Below are 14,173 nucleotides of genomic sequence, written 5' to 3' on the forward strand. Positions count from 1 at the left end.
CCCAAGCTCCCAGCCTCACCAGACAAAATAACATTCCCCATTGGTTAACAAATGAATACAATCCTCATATCAGCAAGTCTAAAGCTAAACAACTGCGAGAGAAACACTTATCAGACAAAGAAGCATTCCTACTCTTAACAAACCAAAGAAGCCATTTTGAGTAACATACACAGGACATTGTACATGGGCATACCCAATAAATTCGATAACCATAATAGAATCACTGAAAGACTGCGCCAACAGGTTGGACAACCAGTGTGCAAAAGACAACAAACTGCAAATACAAAAAGAAAGAAATAATTATAATAAATAACTAAGCAATAAATATCAAGGACATGAGATAAAGAGTCCTTGAAAGTGAGTCGATGGGTTGTGGATGCATTTCCGTCTTGCAGTTGCAGAGATCCTCGTTCTGTCATTACCTTATGTGGGCTCTGTGTGTGGAGCTTGTGCATTCTTGCTGTGACCAGGTGGGTTTTCCCCATTACTCTCATTTCCTCCCAGACCTCAAAATGAAATCCTGGATGGCAGGTGAATTAGCTACCACCAATGGCCTTGAATATCCGAGGGTGGAAGGAGGATTGGGCAGGATTGATCGGAATAGAGAGGGAAAGCTCGTGTCAGTGGATGGTCAGGACAGATGTGGTGACCTAAGGGACCTGTCTCCTTGCTGTAGAACTCCATGACGATAGGTTTCCAAGTCTAGTGAGAGGTCCAGTGGGCTCTGATTATTGGCAATGTTGAGAAGATCTTCCCTATACACAGGCAGCTGTGGAGGCCAAGCCTTTATGTATATTTAAGACAGAGTTTGATAGATTCTTGATTGGTCAGGGAATGGAGGGATATGGGGAGAAGGGAGGAGACTGGGACTGAGAGGAAAATTAGATCAGCCATGATGAAATGATGGAGCAGACTCGATAGGCCAAATGGCCCAATTCTGCTCCAAATATCTTATGGCCTATCTATAAGTAGTGATTGACTCTGGGTAGAGTTATTGGATGTTTAGTTCAAGTTCTTGCCTGCATTTGCTTAGTAATTTTAGAACTAAATTTCATGTTCATTGCTGTTTATAATATTCTTTGGCTTGAGGAATGTGAGCATCTCTTCAGGGCACTTTCAGACTCTTACCCTTTGGAGTGGTAGCAGATGGAAAATGCTTGGATAGTCTAAGTAAGCAGGGATTCCTTGATATTTGGAGTTTGTGTCAGTAAAAGAGCGCTACTGCACAGCAGCATGCGGACTGTATAAAGCTAACCCTGGCACTAATGGAGCCAGGATCTCCCGGTTGCCACCTGCTTCAACTCTGCTTCACATTCCCATTCAGATATGTCCATACATGGCCTCCTCTACAGCCATGATGAGGTCGATCTCAGGTTGGAGGACCAACACCTCATATACCGTCTGGGTAGTCTCCAGCCCCTTGGTATGAACATTGAATTCTCCAACTTCCCGTAATTCCCTCCCTCTCTCTTCCCCCATCTCAGTTTCACTCCGCCTCCTCCTCCAGCTGCCTATCACCTCTCTCATGATTCTGCCTTCTTCTACTACACATAGTGCTTTCCTCTTAAATTCCTTCTTCACCTTTCCTGCCTATTCCCTCCCTGCTTTCCTTCCCCCACCCCTTGATCTTTCCTCTTATTGATTTTTCACCTGGCACCTACCAGCCTTCTCCTTCCCACCCTCCCCCACCTTCTTTATAGGCCCCCTGCCCCCTCCCTCTTCAGTCCTGACGAAGGGTCTCAGCTCGAAACGTTGACTGCTTGTTTCCACAGATGCTGCCCGACCTGCGTGTTGTACATGTTACTAATGGAGCATGACTTCCAGTTTCAAAGTTCAAAGTAAATTTATTATCAAAGTGCATATATGTCACCATAGATAACCTCGATACATTTTTTCTGGGCAATCATAGTAACTACAAAGAACACAACAGAATCAATGAAAGACCCACACACAACTGGATGGACAAATGACCAGTGTATAAAACACAACAAATTATGCAAATACAAAAAGAAAAGTAATAATAAATAAATAAACAAACAAACAAACAAACAAACAAGCAAGCAAGCAAACAATAGATATCAAGAACATGGGATGAAAAGTCTTTGAAAGTGAGCCCATAGATTGTGGGAACATTTCAATGATGGGGCAAGTGAAGTTGAGAAGTTTTCCCCTTTTGGTCCACGAGCCCGATGGCTGAGGGGTAGCAACTGTTCCTGAACCTGGTGGTGTGAGTCCTGAGACCCTTGTACCTGAGGTTCCTGATAGCAGCAGTGAGAAGAAAGCACGATCTCGGTGGTGGTGGTCCTTGATGATGGATGCAGCTTCCTGTGACAACACTCAGTGTAGATGTGCTCAGTGGTGGGGAGGACTGGGCCACATCCACTACATTTTGTAGGATTTTCCATTCAAGGGCATTGGTGTTTCCGTACCAGGCTATATTATAGGCAGTCAATATACTCTCCACGACAATCTATAAATGTTATTCAAAGTCATAGATGTCATGCCAAATCTTGGCAAACTCCAAAGGAAGTAGAGGCGCCGCTGTACTTTCTTTGTAATTGCACTTGTGTGCTGAGCCAGGATAGGTCCTCTAACATTATAACACCGAGGAAATTAAAATTGCTGATCTTCTCCTTCTCTGAGCCCCTGATGAGACCTGACTCATGGGCCTCCAGTTCCTCCTCTTAAAGCCAATCATCAGCTCCTTGGTCTTGCTGACATGGAGTAAGAGGTTGTTGTTATGGCACCACTCAGCCAGAGGTATTGAGGCAACGGTCTTGAAGCTTGTTGATCAGTATTGAACACTGAACTGTAGCTGGTAAAGAGCATCCTGATGTATGCATCTTTGCTGTCTGGATGTTCCGTGGTTGAGCGAAGAGCCAATGAAATGGCATCTGCTGCTGGCCTGTTATGACCATAAGCAAATTGGAGTGGCTCTAAGTTGCTTCTCAGACAGGAGTTCATAAATTTCAACACCAACCTCTCAAAGCTCTTCATCGCTGTGGATGTAGATGCTCCTCGAGGCAGGTTTCCACATTCTTCTTAGGCACAGGTCTATTTGAAGCTGGCTTAAAGCAGATTGGTACCTCAGACTGCCAAAGCGAGAAGTTAAATATCTCAGTGGACAGCCAGTTGATTGGCCAGGTACCCCACCCTCCTGAAAGATGCTCTCGTGTCAGCCTCAGAGATTGAAATCACCTTTGCTTACTTACCGCTTGAACAGCATCCCAGTAAGGAACACCAGGCCATTGTTTACCACACCATCAGCAACCTTATTGACTCTGGGGATCTCCCATTCACTACCACCAACCTCACAGTTCCCTCACCCCGCACCTCCTGTTTCTCCCTCCTACCCAAGATCTACAAACCAGCTTGTCCAGGTAGACCCATTGTTTCAGCTTGTTCCTGCTCCACTGACCACATATCTGCATACCTTGACTCTGTTTTATTCCCCCGGTTCAGTCCCTTCCTGCCTACATCCGTGAAACTTCACAGGCTCTTGATCTTTTCAATGATTTCAGGTTCCCTGGCCCCCATCATCTTATTTTCACTATGGATGTCCAGTCCCTCTGTACCTGCATCCCCCATCAGGAAGGCCTCATGGCTCTCTGTTTCTTTCTGGACACCAGACCTAACCAGCTCCCCACCATCACCACTCTCCTCTACCTAGCAGAACTTGTCCTCACTCTAAATAATTTCATCTTCGGCTCCTCCCACTTCCTTCAAACAAAGGGTAGCCATGGACAGTCACATGGGTCCTTGCTATGACTGCCTGTTTGTCAGCTACGTGGAACAATCTATGTTCCAAGCCTGCACTGGTGACTGTACGGCCTTTTCCTGTGCTACATCAATGACTGCATTGGTACTGCTTCTTGCACCCATGTTGAACACATTGACTTCATCCACTTTGCCTCCAACTTCCACCCTGCCCTCAAATTTACCTTATCCATTTCCGACACCTCCCTCCCCTTTCTCAATCTCACTGTCTCTATCTCTGGAGATGGATTTCTATTATAAACCCATGGACTCATACAGCTACCTGGACTATACCTCATCCCACCCTGTTACCTGTAAAAATGCCAACCCCTTCTCTCAGTTCCTCTGTCTCTGCCGCATCTGATCTCAGGATGAGACTTTTCATTCCAGAACGAAGGAGATGTCCTCCTTTTTCAAAGAAAGGGCCTGCCCTTCTTCCACCATCAATGCTGCCCTCAACTGCATCTCTTCCATTTCACGCACGTCTGTTCTCACCCCATCCTCCTGCCACCACACCAGGGATAGGGTTCCTCTTGTCCTCACCTACAACCCCACCAGCTTCCGCGTCCAGCACATAATTCTCCAAAACTTCCTGCCCCTCCAACTGAATCCCACCACCAAGCACATCTTTCCCTCCCCCCCCCCCCCCCACCACTTACTATTTCTGCAGGGATTGCTCCCTACGCTAGTCCCTTGTCCATTCATCCCTCCGCTGATCTCCCTCCTGGCTCTTATCCTTGCAAGCAGAACAAGTGTCACACCTGCCCCTACACCGCCTCCCTCATTACCATTCAGGGCTTCAAACAGTCCTTCCAGGAGAGATTGCTTCACCAAGCACCTGTGCTCCGTCCGCCAGAAAAAGCAGGATCTCCCAGTGGCCATGCCCTTTAATTCCACTTCCCATTCCCATTCCGATATGTCCATCCATGGGCTCCTCCATTGTCATGATGTGGCCACACCTAGGTTGGAGGAACAACACCTTATATTCCATTTGGGTAGCCTTCAACCTGGTGGCATGAACATTGATTTCTCAAACTTCTGGTAATGTTCCCTGTTTCACCATTTCCCACCCCTTGTCCCTCTCTCACCTTATCTCCTTGCCTATCTATTGCTTCCCTCTGATGTTTCAGCCCCCTTTTCTTTCTTCCATAGCTTTCTGTCTCTTCAACCAATCAACTTCCTAGCTCTTTACTTCATCCCTCCCCCTCCAGGTTTCCCCTATCACCTTGTGTTTTCCTCTTCCCTCCCCCCACCTTTTAACTCTACTCTACAGCTTTTTTTTTCCAGTCCTGCTGAAATGCTTCGGCCCAGAACGTCGACGGTTCTTTTTCCCATAAATACTGTCTGGCCCATTGAGTTCCTCCAGCATTTTCTGTGTGTTGCTCGGATTTCCAGCATCTGCAGGTTTTCTCTCCCTTGTTTATACTTGGCCACTGGTGGTGTGAAAACCGTGGTCAGGATCACAGAGCTCTCTTGGTAAACAGAATTGATCATTAGGTGTTTGAAGTCACAAGAACAAGAATATGACAAGCCCGCTATATCAGAGCACCACAGAAAGTTTATAATGAAACACACACCTCCACCTTTTGCCCTTTTCAAATCATTCTGTGTATTTACAAAAAAGAATAATCTCAAAAGGGACTTGAGGAACTATTTCACACAAGTGATGGGAGAGTATATGGAATGAGTGGAAGTGGTCGAGTCAGGGATAGTATTTTCATTTCGGAAGCACTGGGTAGTTACATACAAGGGCAGGACTTGGAGCGATTTGGGTTGAAAGCTGGACACGGGCACTGCGGTTGGCATGGTCTGGTTGGGCTGAGATAGATTTCACAGCTATGTTGCTCCTGATTCCTTTCCTAGCCAGTCTTCCCACCTCCTGCAATCTTTCTAATGCTTTTTAAACCCAAGAATCACATCACGAAAAGATGAATTTTGTTTGAAGAGGTGAAAGAGTCCTGGTGCAGAATTTTGACCCAAAATGTTGGCAATTCCTTCCACTCCTCAGATGCTGCTCGGCCCACAGATTTCCCTCCAGCAGATGGTTTGTTGCTGAATTTTGTTTGTGTGTCTTAGAGTGGTAGAGCCACACAGCACAGAAACTGGCCTTTGTACTGTACTGACCATCAGCATCCCATCCATGTTGATCCTATATGAATTGCATTCTTATTCTCTATACATTTCAATCGGCTCCCCTCCCCTACACCCAATTTGCATGCCAGTTAACCTAGTTACCTGCATTTCTTTAGGATGTGGGAGGGAAGCAGAGCATGCAGAGGAAACCTACGTGATCACAGGGAGAACATGAAAACTCCACACAAGCAGCATTGAACCTGGGTCATCGGAGCAGTAAGGCAGCAATTTAATGGAGATAATTTTCAAGATCAGATCATCGTTATATCTTCCCTGAATTGCAACATGTCCTGTCCATCCAACTTGTCAACTATTAGATTTTGGTCACATTTTTTGATTCCTCCTCTTTCAACTGCAAATTACTGTGTATTCCACTTATAAAAGACCTTTTTCATCAGACATAGCTTTCCAAGGTTCATCCCGGGTTGATTGATAACTAAGTACAACATAACTCTAAGATCATTGAACTGCTGCAGTCGTGACAGAGTAGGTTATTGTGATGCAGCCAAGCACTGAATGTCATCCCCTTCTATCACAGCTGAACTTGTGAGGATCTAACGAAAGTTGGAACTAGTGTGTTCATTCATGCAACGTCAGCAAGGTGTATTATTGCTTTGACATGTGCTTCTTATCCTTTTAGGTGATTCATTGGTCTTAAAAAAGACACTAATCTTGTGCAGGTCCTTGGAATAAATTCCTACTATTTGGCCACTGTTGAGTGCTTTTCATGAAAATCAAGAAAATCTGCAGTTGCTGGAATTCTGAAATTGAAGCAAAAATTGGTGGATGCAGGCCTGTTAATGTTTCAGGATGGATAGGCTAATAGGAATATCTCTTAGAGGGAGAGGCCAGGGTTGACGGGGGTTTAAGTTGCGGAGGTCATATGATAAGTGGATTCATGAGGTCAGTTAGTGATTTACAACTTTTACATTCCTGTGCTTGTATTCTCACTTTCTAACTACTCACACTTTATCCTAGTTTGTTTACCTTGTCTTTCTCTAACTACCCCCAGTTACTTGATGATCAGATGATCTCTGCAGCCACTGCACCCCATGCTCTCTGAATCACCTTTGTTCTCCCGATCCATCCCTCACACTGTCTACAATTTCAAATCAACTTGTTTTTTCTCTTTCCCAGTTCTAATGAAGGGTCTCAGAGCTGAATTATCTGCCCTGTTTCTTCTTCCTCAGCCGCTGCCTGGTCAGCTGAACTTTTCCCACATTTTTTGCTTTTGCTTGAGTTAAGTTTTTTGTTTTGCCCTGAAATGCCACTTTCAACTGATCTTCCGCTTCACGAGTCATGTACCAAGATTGTGGATAAGAAGTATGATGAATTCCATTGGAGGGTGACATGACAGACCTCACGGGAGCTGAACTATCCTGTTTTTTATCTCAATTCCCACAGGAAGGAGGTGGTGGAGAGCTGTTCTTCAAAAATGCACAGTTGAGGCACTCGGGGAAATACACCTGCACTGCGCAAACAAACGTCGACAGCACCTCGGCCTCCGCAGACCTGATCGTCAGAGGTAGGGAAGTGTTCTGGGCTGAAATAATGCACGACAGAGCAGCATCTGCATTGTAAGGCCTTGTTTAGAAGTAGATTTTGAAATATTTCCAAAGTAAGAATTGCTTGGTTATGGGAAGATAATGATTTTCTATTCTGAAAGTGATGTAAAACATTAGTTGTTGAGATTAAGATAAATGGACGTAACCTCATCCTGTTGGAAGTTAAGTCATTGTCCATGTATCCAGGAGGTGATCCCACCACTATAAACCATGGTCCTAGGTTTTGTCAGCTCGAGACTGTAATAAGCTTTACACTCGTCAAAGTGTATCACCTCTTCTGTATTATTGCTTGCAGTTGATTAGCTCAAGGCCTGTTTAGGAACAGCAACTGGCATTCAGCACATGGGCTGCAGCTGTATTTCAAGTTGGTGTTTGTCACTTGCTATTCGAACTGTTTCCTACTTGAAAGTGATAAATTAATGTGATTTTATGATGCAGTGGATCAGTGCATCAGTTGGGGTTTGTCATTTGCCTTTGAAACTGTTTCCTACTTTAAAGCAATACATTACTGTGATTTGGCTTTACTGATGAATAGAAAGTTAAAAGATTTAACTCGAGTGGATTTGTTGTAAGTTAGAGAGCCCTACAGCAAGGAAACAAGCCCTTCAGCTGGCTAAATCAGCACTGATCATCAACACTCACTTACGCTAATCCTTTGCCAAACTCATTTTATTCTCCGCAAAATTTCGCCGCTCATCGAACTTCCTTTAGCCAACTCATTCAGTTTCTTAAACAGAAGAGATTCTGCAGATGCTGGAAATTCAGAACAGTGCACACAAAATGTTGGTGGAACTCAGCAGGTCAGGCAGCACCTATGGAGGGTTCCTGATGAAGGGGTTTGGCCTGAAATGCTGACTGTTTATTCCTCTCCGTAGATTCTGCCTGATCTGCTAAGTTTCTCTAGCGTTTCGTGTGTTGCTTGTCAGTTTCTTTTCACGTCGAGTCTGTCTAGCTTGGAATGAACATTAATATTGCAGCCACAGGGGTGTGCAGAAGTTCAGAATTTTATGTTCTCTCATGATATAGAAGGAAGCCATCTGGCTCACTAAATCACTGCTTGTCTGAGAATATTTCCCCTATTCCCCTACATAATCCCCTGTAAACAATTATTTGTTGCATACCATCAACTCCAATGTTCTTTCATTGCCCATCTACCATCAAGAAAATTTGCAGAAACCAGTTGACTAACTTGTAGGTATTTGGATGTGGGAGGAAGCCAGGTAACTTGGGGAAAATTAAAGTTGTCATAGGGAGAGTGTGCAAACTTCATATAGACAGCACCAGAGGATGCAATTGAACCCATTTTGTCAGAGCTGTTGGGCAGCACTTCATCTGTCCCATGCTTAATCCACATCTCCTCTTCTATAATTCATTTATCATCTTATTGTTGGTCTTATAAAACAAAAAAATGAAACTGCTACAGGTACTTAGAACCTCGCACAGGTCAGGCAGCATCTGCAGGAAGAACAGAGTCAATATTTCAGACCAAAGACATTATGATGAAATTTCTTCAACCTGAAACATTAACTCTTCTTCCCTTCCCACTGCTACCACCTTGAGCTGCAAAGTAGATCCACCATTTTCTGTGTTTTTTTAAATGATTTCCAGCATCTGCAATTTTATTCTTACCTTAACGATCATTGGTCTTTGAACCAATGAGTCAGTGAATATTCCATTCCATTTCATTTATAACACTTCTCAAACTTTATTAAAAATTTAAGACATCTGCAGCAAGGGTCAAAGTTTTGCGACGAACCACTTTGAACCATTGTGAAGATCTGTCAGTCGGAACTGTTGACCATGATCTTCCCCATCTTTCCACTGTTGCACCCCCGCCCACCATCTCTCCAGAAGGATTCAAAGTGGCTGAGTATGCCAAAAGCCTTCCCAGCTGGTAGACTCCGCCAGAACAGACAAACTCCACCCTGAACTGAAAATATTATCTTAACCAAATGATTGTTGATGCGGCTTTCAGAATACTTTGACTGAATAATCCTGTGAGAAATCGTTAGATAAATAGGAAGTTGAGATGGTATTACAAATATTTTCTGCATTTTATATGATAAGAACGGCAGAGGCCAGTTTGCTTATCCATTTGATAAATAATGGAAACTTCAGCAGAATTGTTATTCTTTCATTTGTGTGTTTGTGTTTTTTAAGATTATGAGTATCCTGTAGATAACTGCAAGTGGCAATGTAATATTAGTTATTAGAAATTGTTTTCCTCGAAGTAGCACTGGAAGTATGACCTCTCCCGTAAATAACCATGTAGACTGATTTTAATACACAAGTTTATGAAAGTTGAAAATCCTATGCAATCTTGTGAAATCTTTAAACTAAGTATCATTGCTACTGAGAGAGTGTGAAGAAAATTTGCTGGAGTGTCCTGGAATGTGGGTCTGCCACATGAGCTAAGTGAAGAAAGCATTTATGAAAGAAAGCTAGTCTTTTGGAAAAGGGGAAGTTTCTGAATATCCAAAAGTGGAGTTTTATTCAGAGTCCATTCACCTTGGGTTATTAATGGTGCTCACTATCATCCCACTACTAAAACTACATTTCAACTAATGATCTAACTTGCTCCTCAGAAAACTCTTCACTGAGTATCTTCCTTTGTTCCCAGAATTCATGGAGCCCTTCTGTTGTTTGGGGTGTCTCTGTGGCATTGAGATATTTGCAGTAAAACAGCCCCACAATTATCTCTCTCTCAAGAAAATGCATCTTTTCTGAGACCACCCAGGAGGTGGTGGTGAGGGATGGTGGGCAGCTCCTTGTGTTCCTTGATGAATCTCCCCAATCTGGCTGGAGCCTTCACTGCAATTAAGGGGTAGATTTCCCCTAAGGATGGCAATAGGAGAAATCCCATGGGATGGTGCATCTGGCAAGTGCAATTGTGAGTAATGTTCAACTCTGTCATCCCTGAAACCCGGAAGGTAGAATAGGATACCTAGTTCTCTCTCGTGCCCTTGTTTGGTATTGGATGTGATTTTCAAGCTCTATGAAATACAATGTTCACTTTGTATCAGACAGAAACAATTCTAAAATAAAAATTTCTACGCTTCTAATGAAGCCTCTGGAGGATTTTGTGTCTCTGCATAGTTTCAACTGAAAGGAGACCATTCATTCAAGAGATGTTGCAGCTGTGGCAATTTACTAGATGAAGAGCTGTAACCCCAGAGATTGGGAGCACCGATGTGAATGTGTTTCAGAAATATAAAAGAAGGTATAACTTTATAATTAAGATTACTGGGCTAAGATTGTCAGACATTTTGCTGTAACTTTCAAGAAATTGTTCAGCCTTGATGCCCCCAGATATATTTTTGCCTGACTCTTTGAAACAGAATTTTCATCTTGTGCCAATAAAGTTCTGATTGAAAGGACTAGAGGTTAAAGGTCCCCTGACGGGAACTGTTTTTGTTACAAGTCCTGCCATGTCAAAGTAACCACTTGGGTAGAATAAGTTGCAGTCACGAACACACAACCATTTCCTTCTGTAAACTCTGATCCGACAGAAAGGAAAGTTCAGTTTCCCCTGTTCCTATTTTAATGATTTACCGCTAACAACAGAAGTTTTCAGCTGAAAGGAAAATGTGCTTCTGTGCGATTGAATGACCACTTAAATAGAACATTTATTGCTGCCAGAATTGAACAGTATGCACTCTCAGAAGGATGCTTATTAAAGGGTGGTACACTGAAAGGATGTTAAGCCTTTTTAATCAAAGTGGAAAATATCAAACACGAGGAAATCTGCAGATGCTGGAAATTCAAACAACACACACAAAATGCTGGTGGAACACAGCAGGCCAGGCAGCATCTATAAGGAGAAGCACCATCCTGACGAAGGGTCTCGGCCCGAAACGTCGACAGTGCTTCTCCTTATAGATGCTGCCTGGCCTGCTGTGTTCCACCAGCATTTTGTGTGTGTTGTTTGGAAAAAATCAATTTGGTTTGCTTCTCTGCTTCTGTGGAATGTCAGCAGCATACATCATACAAATTGAAACTTTATATAATTGTATATCTTCGGCAAACTGTTCAGCCTCCATAGAACAGCACAAACCAAACAATAGTTTTTAACTCAGAAAAGCACCCCAAAAACTTGAGTTAGTCACCATACTTTATACTTTATTACTTTATTGTCACCAGACAATTAATACTCGTACGTACAAACATCACAGCGATATTTGATTCTGCGCTTCATGCTCCCTGGAGTACAAATCGATAGTAAATATAATAAAAATTTAAATTATAAATCATAAATAAATTTAAAAAAAAGAAAAAGGAAAGTAAGGTAGTGCAAGTCAGGTCCAGATATTTGGAAGGTACGGCCCAGATCCGGGTCAGGATCTGTTCAGCAGTCTTATCACGGTTGGAAAGAAGCCCAAATCTGGCCATATGAATCTTCAAGTTCCTGAACCTCCTCCCGGAGGGAAGAGGGACAAAAAGTGTGTTGGCTGGGTGGGTCGTGTCCTTAATTATCCTGGCAGCACTACTCCGACAGCATGAAGTGTAAAGTGAGTCCAAGGACGGAAGATTGGTTTGTGTGATGTGCTGGGCTGTGTTCACCATCTTCTGCAGCTTCTTCTAGTCTTGGACAGGACAACTTCCATACCAGGTTGTGATGCACCCTAGAAGAATGCTTTCTACGGTGCATCTATAAAAAATTAGTGAGGGTTTTAGGGGACAGGCCAAATTTCTTCAGATTTCTCAGGAAGTAAAGGTGAAAAGAAAGTGAAGGGAAGTAAAGATGAAAGAACATGAGATGAAAAGAAGAGCAGATAGCTAAAAGCATGGCTAGGGAGGTAGGTTTGAAGAAGCATTTTAAAGCAGTAGTGAAAAGCGCAGGGATGGCAAAAGGAGCGATGTTGCTCCATTGGTAAAAAATGAAATCTAATCATTAGAAAGAGGTGACATAATGTCGGAAGGTGTTAAGTCATTGTGGATAGAGCTAAGGAATTGCAAGGGTAAAAAGACCCTGATGGAAGTTGTATACAGACCTCCCAAAAAGAGTAGTAAGGATGTGGCTTAAAAATTACAATGGGAGATAGAAAATGCACGTCAAAAGGGCGACTTCAACATGTGGGTAGGTTGGGAAAATCTGGCTGGTGCTGGATTCTAGAAGGTGAAATTTCTAGAGTTCCTACAAGATAGCTTTTTAGATTTGCTCATGGTTGAGCTAACCAGAGGACCAGCTATTCTGGATTGGGTGTTGTGCAATGAACCAGGATTGATTAGAGACCTTAAAGTAAAAGAACCCTTCAGGGTTATTGATCCTAATTTGATTGAATTCACGTTGAAATTTGCGAACGAGAAGCTGAAGTCAGTTGTATCAGTTTTGCAGTGGAGTAATGGAATTACAGAGGCATGAAACCATAATACAAAGGAGCAGAGTTCAGCTCATCGAGTCTGATCCACCATTCCATTATGGCTGATATCGGATCCCACTCAACCCCATACACCTGCCTTCTTGCCATATCCTTTGATGCCTTGACTGATCAGGAAATCATCAACTTCTGCCTTAAATATACCCATGGAATTAGTCTCCACTGCAGTCTGTGGCAGAGTATTCCACAGATTCGCCACTCTTTGGCTCAAAAAAATTCCTCCTTATATCTATTCTAAAAGGTCGCCCACTCAATTTTGAGTCTGTGCTCTCTGGTTCTGGATACCCCACCATAAGAAATACCTCTGCACATCTACCCTGTCTAGTCCTTTCAACATTCAGTAGGTTTCAATGAGATCCCCATATTTTTCTAAATTCCAGTGAGTACAGGCCCAAAGCTGCCAAATGCTCCTCATATGTTAACCCCTTCATCTCCAGAATCATCCTTATGAACCTCCTCTGGACTCTCTTCAATGACAACACATCCTTTCTGAAATATGGGGCCCAAAACTGTTGACTTTGCTCTTAAGTGTGGCCTGACTAGTGTCTTATAAAGGCTGAGCAATATCTCCGTGCGTTTATATTCTATTCCCCTTAAAATAAATGCCAACATTGAATCTGTGGTAAAGAAGGCAAGTGCAAAGGTTTCAAAGGAGAATTTAATTTTAGACAAATGTATTCAATATGCATCCTGAAATGCTTTTTCTTTGCAACCATCCACAATAAACAGAGGATTGCTCCCAAAGAATGAATGATAGTTAAATGTTAGAACCCCAGAGTGCCCTCAGCTCCCCTCCCTCCTGCACGTAAGCAGCAGCAAGGAACAATCCCCCTCCCCCCACCGGCAAAAAAAGCATCGGCTTTCACCACCAAGCACTCAAGTGTGAGCAAAGCAACAGCAAAGACACAGACTTGCAGTAGTCCAAAGACTACTTGTTCACCCAGTATTCACATACCACAGGCTCTCTCTCTCCCTAATAAGGGAGAAAGAGGTATCTCCATTTCACAGCGAGAGGGGAGACATAACAAATAGCCTGCTGGTTTATGATATTAAAAGTCTGTTCCGTCGCTTTTTCCGAGCTCTGTGCCCAAAGATCTCGGGCCTCTGGGCACACAGCCTTATATCTTCCATCTTCCACGACACACCGATCTCCTGCCCAGACACCGACCTTCGATCCGCCCATCTCCAGAGCCTTCTAAAGGCGAGCTGAGCTCTTCGGCTGTGCCCTTGGCGTGCCAAATAACGGCCAATTGTGAAACCCCGAGAGTAGGTCCCATTCCCACAAGGAACCGTAGTCAGCGTGTACCTCCTGGTCAGGGTCTTCAAAAGAACCCTGAAAGG

The 14,173-nt window shown here is 43.4% G+C and overlaps 1 protein-coding gene across 1 annotated transcript in view; it reads left to right on the forward strand.

Moving 5' to 3' along the window:
- The window catches only part of LOC132397672 (contactin-1-like), a 412,092-nt gene that overhangs the window by 96,418 nt on the left and 301,501 nt on the right, over window positions 1–14,173 (forward strand). The window contains exon 13 of the mRNA XM_059976440.1: window positions 7,294–7,414. Coding sequence (XP_059832423.1) covers window positions 7,294–7,414 — 121 coding nt within the window. The remainder of the gene's footprint in view (window positions 1–7,293; window positions 7,415–14,173) is intronic.

The sequence above is a fragment of the Hypanus sabinus genome, chromosome 8, assembly GCF_030144855.1.
Source record: "Hypanus sabinus isolate sHypSab1 chromosome 8, sHypSab1.hap1, whole genome shotgun sequence".
Lineage (NCBI taxonomy): Eukaryota > Metazoa > Chordata > Chondrichthyes > Myliobatiformes > Dasyatidae > Hypanus > Hypanus sabinus.